This window comes from Anas acuta, chromosome 1 (assembly GCF_963932015.1).
Source record: "Anas acuta chromosome 1, bAnaAcu1.1, whole genome shotgun sequence".
Classification (NCBI taxonomy): domain Eukaryota; kingdom Metazoa; phylum Chordata; class Aves; order Anseriformes; family Anatidae; genus Anas; species Anas acuta.
In genome coordinates, this window is record NC_088979.1 from 110,121,242 (window position 1) to 110,136,878 (window position 15,637).

The following is a 15,637-nucleotide window of genomic DNA, read 5'->3' on the forward strand; positions in this document are numbered from 1 at the left end:
CACAGTACTCGAGGTGCGGCCTCACCAGAGCCGAGTACAGGGGGACGATCACCTCCCTAGCCCTGCTGGTCACACTGTTTCTGATACAAGCCTGGATGCTCTTGGCCTTCTTGGCCACTTGAGCACACTGCTGGCTCATATTCAGCCGACTGTCCACCATCACTCCCAGGTCCTTCTCTGCCTGGCAGCTCTCCAACCACTCGTCTCCCAGCCTGTAGCTCTGCTTGGGGTTATTGCGCCCCAGGTGCAGGACCCGGCACTTGGCCTTGTTGAACTTCATACAGTTGACCTCAGCCCATCGGTGCAGCCTATCCAGATCCTCCTGCAGAGCCTTCCTACCCTCGAGCAGATCGACACACGCGCATACGTTGGTGTCATCTGCAAACTTACTGAGGGTGCACTCAATGCCCTCATCCAGATCATCGATGAAGATATTAAAGAGGACTGGCCCCAGCACCGAGCCCTGGGGAACGCCACTAGTGACTGGCCTCCAACTGGACTTGACTCCATTCACCACGACTCTTTGGGCCCGGCTATCCAGCCAGTTTCTAACCCAACGAAGGATACGCCAATCCAAGACTAGGGCAGCCAGTTTCTTGAGGAGAATGCTGTGGGAGATGGTGTCAAATGCCTTGCTGAAGTCAAGGTAGACCACATCCACAGCCTTTCCCTCATCCACCTTGCTGCTGAGTTTCTCTCTAATCTGTTGTTGGTCTTACATATGAAGACAATAATTATTCACCCATACAATTTTTCAACACTACAGATTTTCTTTCACTTGCAGAACATGCTGCCATTCATTATTTTACAAGCTTGAGACAGAAGCACTCCTAGATCTTTACTACTAACAGGACTTGCTCAGTCCCTGTTTCTTCAAAACGGATTATATCAGTAGATGTTTAAAAGAAATTCTTTAAAATAAATCTTACCACCTGTCAGCCTGTATGGCCGTTCTGTTCTGTCTGATGAGGTGTATGTGTGAAACACACCCTCAAAGTTTTTATTTTTATTTTATATATTTTTTAAATATTTTGCATAATTACTACTACAGTAAACAATTTAAAATATTTTAATGATGTTTCTTTAAATTACATTAGCTAAAATAATCACACAAATCTGTTCCAAAAATGTATGTTTTAAGGAGTTACTTTATATGCTCTGTATTTCTGAACCATGCAGGATAACTTCAGTTCAAAAAAGCTCAGTGGAAATGTAAACTTTCAGGAATCGTATGCAAACCAAAAAACCTGTAAAACTGGAAAGAGTCCCCTGCCATATAAATGGAAATAATGTCAAATCAATGCTCTCCCACAATCAAAGGGATTTGCACCATAATAATCAAATTCTTGGCTCCTTTCCATTGCCTTTTATTGCTGGAGCTGCCAATATGTGGTTTAAAGATGTAATAGATCACTGGGAATCCTGCTGAGGGGCCAGCTCCCCCAAAATTAGAGGTTCGCTGTCCTTGCTTGGCAGAAGACAACATTATGGTTGTGTGGCACCGGCATATGAGCTCAAGTCAGGTAGCAGCATATATAGCTGAATCACACAGCAAGTGTGGAGGAATGGTTAAGTGAAGTAGGGCATGTGGATGTTGAGCAGTTAGGAGGCAATGGGCTAGTGAAGTACCGTACTTAACTCCTATGAGCCTGGGCATGCACGCAGCTGGCTGAGAGCCAATCAGGCTCAAGGACACGATGCCCTTGGGCGATCGGGAAAGTCCCTAAGGCGGGAGGGTAGCTAAAAGAAGGAGGAACTGTCTGAAAAGCCCGGAAAGTGTTAGCCAATCCTGAGTTTAGTTTTCGCAATATGTATGAGTTGATTATGTTCGAACTAGATAAAAGGCGACTGAGCTATCCATTAAAGTTGAAGTTCACTGTTCACTCATACTGAGCGTCTGTGTCTTCCTTCCGTCGACAACAAGCAAGAACATGGTATCAGGTACCATAATACCCTTCATTTCATCTCCTTCTCCCAGGCATTTTGTTCTGGATCAGGTGATGGGCTGCTTGATGGCACCAGGAAATGTGTAAGAGGCCCCCTTGCCCCAAGTAGATCACTTTCCTTCCCATCACCTGTTATAATGACTGTAAACCCTGCAGCAAAAGTAACAGGATACGTGTTCACAAGCAGAAATTTTTCTGCTTTTGCAAACTCAAATGTTACGTGCTGCATTGCTCACAATTCCTCCTGACTCAGATGTTGCCTCTTTTTGCTGTATACCATTTCAAATCAGTGTGCATGCTTCTGGGGAACCACTCCTGACATGCAGGATTCCTCCTAAAAATGATGTCAGGGTCGCTTATAAAGTTTCCTTTCTAGGAAATTTGTGTTAAAAGAGAAGGAGGTGGAAGAAATTGGTTTACCAGCAGAATCAGATTGCAACTATAATGCTGTTAATCAGCATGAAAAAAGATGTGCTGCAGCCAATGTGTTATGTGAGTTATAAATATTGTGCCAGCACTGCTAGGTGCCCTATGATGCGGGGACAACCCGTGGTGACACATTTGTCCAAAGAACCTTGTTTTCAGATGCCTAATGTAACCTGGGAATTGGTATATATTTATTGGAAATACAACTTGAGGTTAAGAAGGCGTCATTTATTGCAGCAAGATGTCATTATGGAGACAGAGCTGTAAGTAAGTCTCATTCAGCAACAACCCCTCCAGGGTCAAGTGGAACCAAATTGCTCTGCAGAACTTCCTGCTGCTAAATTGATCACAGAAGTTTGAAAATGAAATAAGCAGGTTAAAAAGCACTAGGAAATCTGCGATCTTTTCACTCCATTAATTGCTAGTCATCCTGGGATGTAACAGACAAGCCTAAAATGTACAATAGTTTGAGGAAATCTTCCCTGCTCTTGTTTATGTCAAAATATGAAACTACAGATTGTAGGTCATTTTCTGTCAAACAGTACTTTACAGGTCTGAAAGAGGTTTTTATATTAGCAAGAAAATCATAAATATTTTATTTGAACACCTTCTCTGAACCTTCTGTAAAAGCTGTTTGTTGGCATGTGCAGAGAATGTCAGAGCTACTGTACTTTAATATTCACAGTTAATGTAAGTGCATGCAGATGCAGATACATCTGATACTGACTTAAAATGTACATCTTCCAACAATTCTCCCACAAATGTTGGTTCTTACAGAGCATTTCCTTCAACAGTGATGTACAATAGATATGCCCTCATAAACTGATTTTCCCAGTGACATTACAAAAAAAAATATTACATACATAAATGCTAAAACCACTCCAAAGGTATGTTGCTACCTGCTCTTTACAAAAAATAATTAGAAATGATAATAGCTATCATTTAATATGCCTCTGCAAACAGTTTTATGTGCATGGTTTATGTGCATCCTTTAAATCTTTAGTGTGCATACCTATGTACAGAAAAGCACACCCTTTTAAACCCTGGCATATAGACTCACAGGACTGACAATGTGAAGTACTTCCAGAAGACCAGTATGTTACTGGCTTGTACTTGAGGCACATGAATCACTGAAAAGCACTGTTGCTATCAAATGTATGTTAGGTGTTCAATTTCTTGTCAAAGAATCACAGAAGAATAGAATCTCAGAACGGCTGGCGTTCGCAGGGACCTCTGAAGCTCATCTAGTCAAACCCCCGGCAAACCAGGATCACCTATAGCACACTGTGCAGGATGGCATCCAGAAGGGTTTTGAGTATCTCCAGAGAAGGAGATTGCAAGGACCTTCCCACAAGCTTGCAGGGAGGTGAGGCGAGGGGGATTGGTGTGATGCGGCTGTGGTGCCCGTGACATCACAAAGGATGAGTCACAATGGGGCAGCTGTTATAAGGGCCAGCAGCAGCAGCACCACCACACTGTGGCCTTGGCCGTCGGTGAGTGCAGATCGCACCTCCTGCAAGCCAGCACCTCCTGCAAGCCATGGCTCGGCTGATCTTCCTCGCCCTGGCTGTGCTGGGCATTGCCCAGAAGCCATGGCTGGTGAACGATCCACTGGATAGAGATGACTGTGAGAGAATGCAGCAGTACGCGGAGCAGCTGATTGAGGGCATGGCTCGGCTGGTGCAAGAGATGGAGGAGACGAACCAGCAGCAGATCTGGGTGGCCCTGGGAGCTCTGCTCTTCAGCGCATTGAAGCAGTGGCAGTTCTGGGCCTTGGTCGAGCTCCTTGTCCTGGTCTTTGGGCTCTGCCGCTGGCTCAGGAAACGGAGCTGTGAACCAGGCAGCAGCAACAGCGAACACGGCAGCTCTACAAGAGAGGAGGAGAACAACGATGATGGTGATGACACAGACGAAGACGGTGACTCTGATGACAGCTGGGATCTGGGCAGAGTTTGGGCAGATAGCACCCAGTGGCCGGCGCTGGGCATGGCTGACAAGTGCCAGATGGTGGAGGAGCTGGTGGAGGAACTTCTTGGTGCCTGCCGAAGACTCTCCGGGAACTGTCTCTTCAACCCACGGCTGCAGCCGGCCATCGGCATAGGCTGCCTCTACGAAGGCTGGAGTGCCCGGGAAGACAACGTCCTATACCGCCTGCTCGTGCCCCTGAGGCCTCCCCCCGGGCACGCCTTCCACCCGGAGCTGGGCGCCGAGGGGGAGACGCCAGCAAGGAAGCCCGGCCTGCGCGTGGAGCTGGAGTGCGCCTGCGCGAGGGAGTGTCTGGTGGGGGACATGCTGTGCTTCCTCCACCACTCCGAGGATGAGCTGAGGAGAAGACAGGAGCCCAGCCTGCTGCGCACCCTCTGCAGCAGCTCCTACCTGGATGTGGAGAAAACCACCTGCTGGTTCCAGGCCTTGGTGAAAGCAGCCTGGGAGCTTCTGCCGCAGTCGCGCCACTGCCGCCTGACGGTGCTGCCCTCCTGCCGCTCCTGCAAGATCAGGCTGGCCAGCGCCTCCAAGAGCACCCTCTCCATCGAGATCACGCTTGGGGTGCAGATAGACGACTCGGACTCCTTCCTGAGCCTGGAGTAAGCCGCGGAAGGCTTCACCAGCAGCACGGCACCACTGCACAGCATCAGTTTCTCCAGCAGCGCAACAGAGACACTGTCAGCAGCGGGCAGTGACCACCCAGACCCTTGGAGAGACGCCATTCCATCCAGGAGCTTCAGCCTATGCAGAGGCCAATAATTTGCTCGTGTTAACGTACACTCTGCCCGCATTTGTCTGTGCAGCACTTTGTGGGAGAATGTGGACATTCCCCCTGCTCAAGCAAGGCCACTTAGAGCAGGCTGCCCAAGACCGTGCCCAAGATGTGGTAATTACATGATAGGATATGCTCACATCCTAGAAACAGTAATGTTGGAAAAGACCTCCAAGGTCATCTGGTCCTACCATCGCCCTGCCACCAATGTCACCCACTAAACTGTGTCCGTATGTACCAGGCCCAAGAATTGGCCTAATTCAGATATATGTTCCTCAGTAGTTGGCAATGATATCTGCTTCTGGACTTGTTCTCCAGGCCCCTCACCAGCTTCGTCGCCCTTCTCTGGACCCGCTCAAGCACCTCCATGTCCTTCTTGTAGCAAGGGACCCAAAACTGAACACAGTACTCGAGGTGCGGCCTCACCAGAGCCGAGTACAGGGGGACGATCACCTGCCTAGCCCTGCTGGTCACACTGTTTCTTATACAAGCCTGGATGCTCTTGGCCTTCTTGGCCACCTGAGCACACTGCTGGCTCATATTCAGCCGACTATCAACCATCACTCCCAGGTCCTTCTCTGCCTGGCAGCTCTCCAACCACTCGTCTCCCAGCCTGTAGCTCTGCTTGGGGTTATTGCGCCCCAGGTGCAGGACCCGGCACTTGGCCTTGTTGAACTTCATGCAGTTGACCTCAGCCCATCGGTGCAGCCTATCCAGATCCTCCTGCAGAGCCTTCCTACCCTCAAGCAGATCAACACACGCACCTAGCTTGGTGTCGTCTGCAAACTTACTGAGGGTGCACTCAATGCCCTCGTCCAGATCATTGATGAAGATATTAAAGAGGACTGGCCCCAGCACCGAGCCCTGGGGAATGCCACTAGTGACTGGCCTCCAACTGGACTTGACTCCATTCACCACGACTCTTTGGGCCCGGCCATCCAGCCAGTTTCTAACCCAACAAAGCATGTGCCAGTCCAAGCCACTAGCAGCCAGTTTCTTGAGGAGAATGCTGTGGGAGATGGTGTCAAATGCCTTGCTGAAGTCAAGGTAGACCACATCCACAGCCTTTCCGACATCCACCAAGCTCGTCACTTTGTCATATAAGGAGATCAGGTTCGTCAAGCAGGACCTGCCTTTCATAAACCCATGCTGACTGGGCCTGACCGCCTGCAAGTGCCGCATGATGACTCTCAAGAGGTTCTGCTCCATGAGCTTCCCTGGCACTGAGGTCAAACTGACAGGCCTGTAGTTACCCGGGTCTGCCCTCCGGCCCTTCTTGTAGATGGGCGTCACGTTTGCTAGCCGCCAGTCCACTAGGACCTCCCCCGATAGCCAGGACTGTTGATAAATGATGGTAAGCGGCTTGGCCAGCTCCTCTGCTAGTTCTCTCAGTACCCTTGGGTGGATCCCACCCGGCCCCATTGACTTGTGCACATCCAAGTGCCGTACCAGGTCACCAACCAGTTTTTCGTGGATAGTGAGGGCCACATCCTGCTCCCCATCCCCTTCCACCAGCTCAGGGTACTGGGTATCCAGAGAGCAACTGGTATTGCCGCTAAAGACTGAGGCGAAGAAGGCATTAAGCACCTCCTTTTCCTCATCTCTTGTAACTAAGTTTCCCCCCGCATCCAGTAAAGGATGGAGATTCTCCTTAGTCCTCCTTTTTGTGTTGATGTATTTATAAAAACGTTTTTTGTTATCTTTAACGGCAGTAGCCAGATTGAGCTCCAGATGAGCTTTGGCCTTTCTAATTTTGGCCCTGCACAGCCTCGCAACATCCTTATAGTACTCCCTAGTGGCCTGCCCACTTTTCCAAAGATTATAAACCCTCTTTTTTCTCCTAAGCTCAAGCCACAATTCTCTGTTCAGCCAGGCTGGTCTTCTTCCCCGATGGCTCATCTTTGGGCACATGGGGACAGACCGCTCCTGCGCCATTAGGATTTCCCTCTTGAAGAGCGCCCAGCCTTCCTGGACCCCTCTGCCCTTCAGAACCGCCTCCCAAGGAACTCCACCAACTAGTGTCCTGAGCAGCCCGAAGTCAGCCCTCTGAAAGTCCAATACAGTGGTTTTACTGGTCCCCTTCCTGGCCTCGCCAAGAATAGTGAACTCCACCATTTGGTGGTCACTCTGCCCAAGACAGCTCCCGGCAATCACATCCTCCACCAGTCCTTCTCTGTTTGTGAAGAGAAGGTCTAGCGGGGCACCACCCCTGGTAGGTTCACTAATCAGCTGCGTCAGGAAGCTATCTTCCACTCTCTCCAGAAACCTCCTAGACTGCTTTGTCTGGGCTGTGTTGTGCTTCCAGGATATGTCAGGGAAGTTGAAGTCCCCCACGAGTACAAGCGCTGAAGATTTTGCAACTTCTGTCAGTTGCCTGTAGAACTCCTCATCCGTCTCCTCATCCTGGTTCGGCGGTCTATAACAGACCCCCATCAAGACTCTAGCCTTGTTGGCCCCACTAATCCTAACCCAAAGGGACTTGACCTTGTCATTCCCAGCCTTGAGTTCTACAACATCGAAAGACTCTCTAATAGAGAGAGCCATACCACCACCCCTTCTGTGCTGCCTGTCCCTTCTGAAGAGCTTATAGCCAGCCATTGCAGCACTCCGGTTATGAAAGTGGTCCCACCACGTCTCCGTGATGGCAACCAAGTCATAGCCTGCCTACTGCACGATGGCTTCCAGCTCTTCCTGTTTGTTACCCATGCTGCGTGCATTGGTGTAGATGCACTTCAGCTGGGCCACTGCCTTATCCCCTGGCCTTGCCATTGTTCCCCCTGGCCCAGCTCCAACAATCCTTGCTTCAGCCCCATCCCCCTTCTTACCTACTTTAAAGCCCTCTCAATGAGCCCTGCCAGCTCCTGGCCCAGGATCCGTTTTCCCCTAAAAGATAGGGACCCGTCTGCGGCCATCAGGCTGGGTGCTGAGTAAAGTGCCCCATGGACGAAAAACCCAAGATTTCTGTGTTGGCACCAGCCCCTGAGCCACGTGTTTATCAGGTGGGCTTTCCGTGTCCTCGCTGTACCCCTCCCTGCCACCGTAGGGATGGACGAAAACACCAGCTGCACTCCCGCTCCATCCACTAACCGTCCCAGTCCCCTAAAGTCTCTTTTGATGGCCTTCAGGCTTCTCTCTTCAGTGTCATCACTACCTGCCTGGACTATAAAGACTATCAAACGAGGATAATAGTCACAGGGACGAACCAGGTTGGGAAGCTTTCTGGCAGTGTCCCTGACCCTGGCCCCAGGGAGGCAGCAGACTTCCCTACGGGTAGGGTCAGGCCGACAAATAGGGCCCTCTGTTCCCCTGAGAAGGGAGTCTCCCACAACAATCACCCTCCTGTCTTTCTTGGTGGAGGCAGTCCTGAGGCGTGGAGTTGACCTCCTCACCCTAAGCATCCTCCTGGGTACACTTGCTACCTCTTCCTCAGCTACCGGTCTCTCAAGCTCCAGGGCCTCAAACCTGTTGTGTAAGGGCACCTGGGAAGGTGGGGACGGAAGGGGAAGGCATCGCCTCCGATGTCGAGCAGGGACCTGTTTCCATTCCTCCTCAACTCCTAGGTCCCCTCCCTCTACCCGATGGCGACAGGGCAGGGGGTCCACCCCCATTTGGGGTGTCTCATCCCGGTACCTCTCCTTGAGGCCCTGCAGGGAGTTACTCCACAAGTCTATCTCCCGCTCACACTCCCTGATATCCCTCAACCTCTACACCTCCTCCTTGAGCTCTGCCACCATGCGGACCAGGTCATCCACCGGCTCGCACCTCATGCACGCAGTGTCTCTGCCTCCCGCCGATGGCAGGAACAGGCTCAGACACTCCCTGCATCCGGTGACCTGAACTGCTGTATTTTTTAACGGGCAGTCGGTCTGGGTGTGTACCGACTTCCTGGAGGGTGCACCGTGCCTGGTGGAGACCATTATCACCTAGCTAACAGCTGTCGTTAAGGAGGTGTTCGTATGGCCGTGGGGAGAGCTCTGCCCTTCCTGCTCGCCCTGCCCCCGCTGACTAACTGCCGCGCTACGCCCTGTTTGCCCGTCCTGGTCGCCGCGCTCCCTAGGGGCAGCTTTTGAACGGCCGGGCAGGGGCCGCTGCTGGCTCCGCCTACGCCTCGTCAGCCTCCCTCACGAGAGCTGCCGGGTCGTGGCGGCTCCCTCAAGTAGGCTCGATGCCGGAAAAATTAGCCCCGACTGGCCCGATCCCCGCTCCGCTGCAGAACGCGTCTGCCCCGGAGCCGATCGCCTCGGCAAAATAATGATTGTGATCACGAACTATTAGTGCTGTTGGTTTAGCTACTCCAGCCATGGGTGGTCAGAGGGACTGTGATTGGGTTTATAACTTTCATGTAATGCAAGTTGACCTTCCCCTGAATTGTCTTTCCAAAAATTTCCACTTCGACTGAATGTATAAAGACTTGAGGAAGAAAGCCTGTTGGATAATTAATTCATTGGCTCTGGCTGACAAGAGAGGATTTGGTTGATCTCAGAATGCATTCCTCTTCCTGCAACCGCTTTAAGTTTGATGGCGTTTCATTATCAGTCCTCACTTTCTGATCAGTTCCTTTTATATTTACACCACAGTTACTTTAGGAATCTGATTCAAATGGGATACCCAAAGTTAGGAGCACCAAGACCATGTACAAATAGTGCAGGCAGACAGTGCCTCCAGATGGACAGGCAGAGCACTGATCTTAGATTTCTGAAATAAATAAGCACCCCATGCCTTCTTTGGTGCCTCACCAAGCAACTGAGGTTCACAAACATACCTCCATGAGCTAAATGGGATTTCGTCTCTTAGTGCTGCTTGTCCAGAAACAATGTTCCCTTCTTCCAACTTCACACAGTTAAACAAGACCTTAGAAAACACAACTAAGCCCATTCTCTATTTATAATCTGAAGATTATAAAACAGCCCATCTTAAAAGCGTTATGATCTCAGGCTGTCAGGTCTGTGCCCTGCATCTCTTCTCAGCATCTGGACTGGGAAGACAGAGCTGAGCCACAAGGTGTCTCCTAGTTCTTTCTGCAGAGATGAGAATGAGTGAGACTGACGTTACTCTTCTCCCATCCAGGACCTCCAGAACGCTTTGTGCTTTCTCAGACATACTCTCCATATCTGCTAATGCACCTCTTCTGCTGGAAGCATCTCATGTGCTGTGTGGTCCTAATTTGTACCTCAAGCACTGAACTCAGTGAAGCCACACAACAGAACAGTGGAAGGAATATAGCCATGATGCATACACTTGTATGTTTAAAATGTACTGCCCATCTCTACACTCATGCATGCATTTTACTTAAAGCTACATCTTCTATAAAAGCAAATCCACACACAGAACTGCACTGACATAAAAGCTAATGAATTTTGCTTATAAAAGTATGCAAATATGGCAAGACTTCTAAAATACTGAATTATCTTTCCTCAACCAGTAGGAATTCCTCTCCTCTAACTCTCCTCTAAAACAAGTTCACAAAACTACCTTACTTTTTTTTTTTTTTTTTTTTTTTTTTTTTTTTTTTAAGCTAAAAAACACAGTACCCTGGTCCATTTGACATCCCCATGTAATATCTTTAAAAAAAATGCTTTACGATTTCATGATGTAATCTTTTGCATCAGAACCTCCCATCAGATATTCAAATAAGTCCTGTTGTAACATCTCTACACCAATTCGAAGAGACACTGCTTGCTTCCTTTTAAAATAGGTAGAAACATGAGCGTGGTACTAGAGATTTCAAGATAAAAACAATCACTATTACCTCACGTTTTAGTAAACACAGTCCTGAATACAAAACTACTACAGCTGATAAGAACAGCTGATAAGAGGCATTTATTGGCATCCTTAAGTAATTGCAACTAGAGAATCTTATAGCAAGGAGGACAATAGTTGATATATTTCGATGCTTATACTGCTTGATGAAATAATTATGAAAATTTTGTATCTTTAAGAGTGATTTGTATGTGGCATTCAGAATAATCACTTGTAAATGTATTTGCTGTTATGCTAAATATATAATTGAAATACTCAGTTCTTATAATTCCAGTTCAAGTGGCATATATGCACTATTCTCAGCGTCTGAAGCATTCATATGCTACACAATCAATTCACAAGTTTAAAGAGTTCTTATATGTATCTTGTTAGCAAGCTATCTACACTTGTTCTCTCATGCTGAGCACAGCAGGGCTACCGCCAGCCCCCTGATCCCCCAGCTGACTTCCAGCCCTGCAGGAGAGTGCGGTGCGGCCTCAAGGATGCCAGTCCTGCAGACTCCCATGCTCCTGTCATTGCTGATGGGCAGCCTGAGGGGCTTTAGTCGCAGTTAACCCTCACTGATATTATCATCTTCCAGCCCTGGGGGTGGCCTAAGGCTGAGGATCCCCCTGTTTGCCCCAGTCCTGACCCAGCTCTCAATCTCGCTCCCTGCAGCTGTGTGAGCACTGGCGTTGAGCTGCTTGGTGGTGTTTGGGTTTGTGGCTTCCCAGATTCCTGGGATCTACTAGGCATGAGTAAATACGAGTTTGTATAAAGGGAAGGCATGCTTTATAACCTGCTGGAGTTTTTTGAAAGTGTCAACAAACGTATGGTTAAGGGGAATGCATTTAATATAGACGACATAGATTTCTTAAAAGTTCTTGACAAAGTCCCTCACCAGAGTCTCTTAAAAGAAGAATGGTCTTTGCATGGATGGATAAATAAATGAAGACAGAAAACAATGGGTAGGAGTAAATGGTCTTTTTGTTTACAGTGGGAAAAGTTTATCAGGAGCCTCCTGCAATACATTTTGCCTACACTGTGCCGTTCAAGTTGCTCATAAATGATCTGATGAGATGACAAAGTCTGCTAAACTCATCAGAGTAGTAAGAAAGGAGTACTAACTGTGAAGAACTATGGAAAGACTTTATGAGACTGAATTACTGGTTAATAAAATGGCAGATGAAATTTGAAACAGCAATGCACATGCCAAAAAATACCCTAATTTCCTAAGTAAAATAAGCTCTGAGCTAACCATTCCCATCTAAGAACAAGATTCTGGAGTTGTATTAAACAGATCTATGAAAATGCCAGCTCTGTGTTTATTTATGTAAAAAGATCAAGTGAAATGTTAGAGACTACAAAGAAAGGAAAAGAGAACAAAACTGAACTTCATAGTGCCACAGCACCAGTTCGCATTTCAAAAGCATTTTGAATATTGTATGTGATTTTGGCCCCCTCATCTCAAAAATGATATAGCAGAACAGCATGGGCTTCAGAAAAGAGATGTAATAGTTAGCATATCAGAGAAGCCAAGTGAATTACATGCAAGTGACTCCAGAAAAGATTAGGGCTTTCAAATCTGAAAAGGAGGAGACAACAGAAGGTTAAATCATGAATGACATGGAGAATGTAAGGGGTGATCGTTCATTGCTGCTTCCAGCACAGAAACTAGACAGCATCACATGAAGTTAAAGGAAGTGATTCTCAGTAAAATGTGAAATTAAGCTGCAGAATTTCTTGGCAATGGATGTTATAGATTCCTATTTAGATTCCATGTACTCAATAAAAAATTATTAAATTGCTACTGGGCAAGGAAGTCCTCAAGGTACAACTCGTCAGAGATTAGTTGAGTACTCAGGGAACGCATCCTGTAAACTTCTTTCTCTTACTCATCTCTTATCTTTAGGTTTTAGCTTCTGTGAGAGAGAATATGAGACCAGATGGACCAACAGTGTGTGATGCAGGACAGCTGCTTTTCTGTGTAATCAACAGGAACAGAAAGTGAACGGATGAGGAGAGTAGGGTTGCTGCCTAGCTTGTTTGTCTACCTAATAGTTTGATGAAGAGTTTATCTATATTTTTTTTATTATTATATTTTTTTCACTGTGTGTGGGTGATCCTGTGTGTGTTGTGCTGGTGACAGGTCTGGTCTCTTCTCAATGAATCTACTGCATGTGAATGGAGAAACTGCTTGCATATTGCATATTGTACAGGATCTGCACAATACATGTATGTGGCATCACCGGCATATCTCAGATGCACTAGATTCATTCAGCATGGAGTCCACTTGCATATACTCTTCATTTTTTTGTATGGAGTCAGCAGGTTTACAATAAACTGAAGAACTGCTAACCACAAATGAAGCACTGCAATAAAACTTATGGAATATTTGCAGGGAGATAGTTGTACCAAAAAGGGGTAAACAGCAATATTAGCCCATCTGTTTGAGGGTGTCATCCAAGAGAGATCTGCATTAACCATGGATTTTTATAATCACACAAATCTGAAGTAGGTGCTGAAATTAATACACCACTGGACTTATCTTTCTTTTTGAGTCTCACAGCAGATGAGACATTACTTTGCTTAAAATATGAGCTATACTTCTTAACGTGATTTACTTGATTAAGGAACTCAGCACTATCTTAAGTATCATCACTACAGCAAGCATTTCATTGAATAAAGATGTGACTGGGTTGAAAAACTCACGTGAAAAGATTTATTACTTAATAAAGATTGCTTAGCACATTTAGTCTGGATGTGAATTATAAAACCTTGATGTTCACCATCTATATCCTGCAGCACATAAAATAAGGTATATCTAGTCCCGTTCCACAGGTCAAAAAATAATAACTGCATTTTGGCTACTGATCAAACAAAAAATATGTAGAGATTGAAGCTGCCCCATCTGTGTTCTGGCAGCAAAGTGGCTGAGGCATCTTGATAACTGAATCAGAGACATGAGCTTGAGACCGGCCTCATCTCGGCACTGAAAACCACCTACAATCACTTTCCCTGCAGGTGAGAAAGCATCTGTGGGCTGAGCAGCAAAGGTGGCACATCAGGCTGTCAGCCGCATCACTGGCTGGCGTGTCACTGCCTACAGCCCTTTATGTGCTGTACTGACACCAGCCCAATGGATCACCTATGTAGGAACTGACTTTTTGTCTCAACTCTCTAGAAAACAAGGCTCCATAGTGATTGTTTTTAAGTCTGCCTGGCATGTGAACTTAGAAATGCCTAAGAATAGGCAACTCCTGGGTGGCTTTACAATGCATGACATTTTGTGTCTTCACGGCTACACACACATTTATTGCGAACTGTTTCTAAAATAAGAGATGGCTCTTAGCATGTAAAGGAACAACCAAACTAAAACCTCAGCAATTCATGATTACACTACTATCCTGCAATGGAAAATATACTTTCTTCTTTCTTTTCTTTTTTTTTTTCTTTTTTTTTTTTCTTTTTCTTTTTTATTTTTTTTAATTTCTAAGTTTAAATTGAGTTCTCTTATCCAAGGTTAGTTAAGAAATAACAGTGTGAATACAGAGATATACAAGATGACTGAGTCACGTTCCACTGATTTACTGAAAAGCTGTTAGGCAGAGAACACGTAAGGTCTGAATGCGAAGCCCAGTGTCTACTTGTGAAAGTCTGTACGCATTATTTAAGAGGTGAGAAGCAACCACAGTGATACAAGAAAAAAAAAAAAAGGTGCAAAACAGACTTCTGATGAGAAATATTAAAATATACAGCTTTTCACAGAGAACATTTTTATAGCTCTTTATTTTAAGGACATATTTTCACTTCTGCTTGCCACCCCCTAGTACTTTTTTTTGCAACTTTTGCATTCATTTTGGTTATTTTTATTACAAATATATCTATCCGTAACACTTGTGGAAACTCATTAATGGTTATTTCTTGAAACATTTTTGGCTACCAGAAATGAATGAATAATGAAAAAATATTATAAATGGATATAAAATAGAGTCTACTCCTATGTAAGAATCGGTGCTTATTTATACCCACTTAAAGTACAAAACTGCATGGCTTAACCTTGCAAACACGTATATGCTACTGGCAGTATTAACCAGGTGAGCAACCAAAGGAAATGTAATGGATTTAGCCACAAAACCCTGATTATTTCTCTTTTCATTTGTTTTATTTCAAACCTTTTAAGGGTACGCCATGGTGTCAAAGTGGCCACTAACAGTGCACAGAAAGTACTCCTATCATTAGGTTTCCTTTTCTGTACATACCCAGAATTCATCTCAGTCACTTTCAGTCTTTTAACATCCCTCAAAAAAGCGTGTCTTCCTACCCAGAGACAATGTCAGTAGGATTTTTTTTTTTAATCACAATTATCCATTGAAATCTTTGGGTAAAAAACAAACCAAGAAACGAACAAAAAAGAATAGTCATATAACTTAATCCATAACCTTCAACATTTTTATTTGGGAATGTCTATAGGCTTTCATGTAGCTCATGACTCTGTTCCTTTCTAAATGTTAGATTTTTTAGTCCCCACGTGCGCCAGTTTCCTTCTCTAGTTTTAGAGGAGGAAACTAATCCCTGGGACATCAGGCAACTGTGATTGATGTGAGATACTGTTTGATGGAGACCAAAAAATTTCTACTCTGATGATAGCCAAACTTCAGTTTTCAAACTTTTTGATTCTCAGATGGAAAGCAAAGGCTTTCTAAGCAAACAGATGCCATATAGATAAAAATCAACAGTAATTATAATTTTAATTGAAAATCTTTAA

General features: G+C 46.0%; 2 protein-coding genes across 13 annotated transcripts in view; one reads left to right on the forward strand and one right to left on the reverse strand.

Moving 5' to 3' along the window:
* The window catches only part of EPHA6 (EPH receptor A6), a 521,188-nt gene that overhangs the window by 178,956 nt on the left and 326,595 nt on the right, over positions 1–15,637 (reverse strand). The window lies entirely within an intron of this gene.
* LOC137861388 (inositol 1,4,5-trisphosphate receptor-interacting protein-like 1) lies at positions 3,973–4,961 on the forward strand. The gene has a single exon (XM_068692754.1). It carries the CDS (start codon positions 4,008–4,010, stop codon positions 4,959–4,961), a length of 954 nt encoding a protein of 317 aa, XP_068548855.1. The 5' UTR covers positions 3,973–4,007.

What these genes read in the sequence shown, in the direction of transcription:
- LOC137861388 (XM_068692754.1), top strand. Translation starts at nt 4,008, where the DNA reads ATGCAGCAGTACGCGGAGCAGCTGATTGAGGGCATGGCTCGGCTGGTG.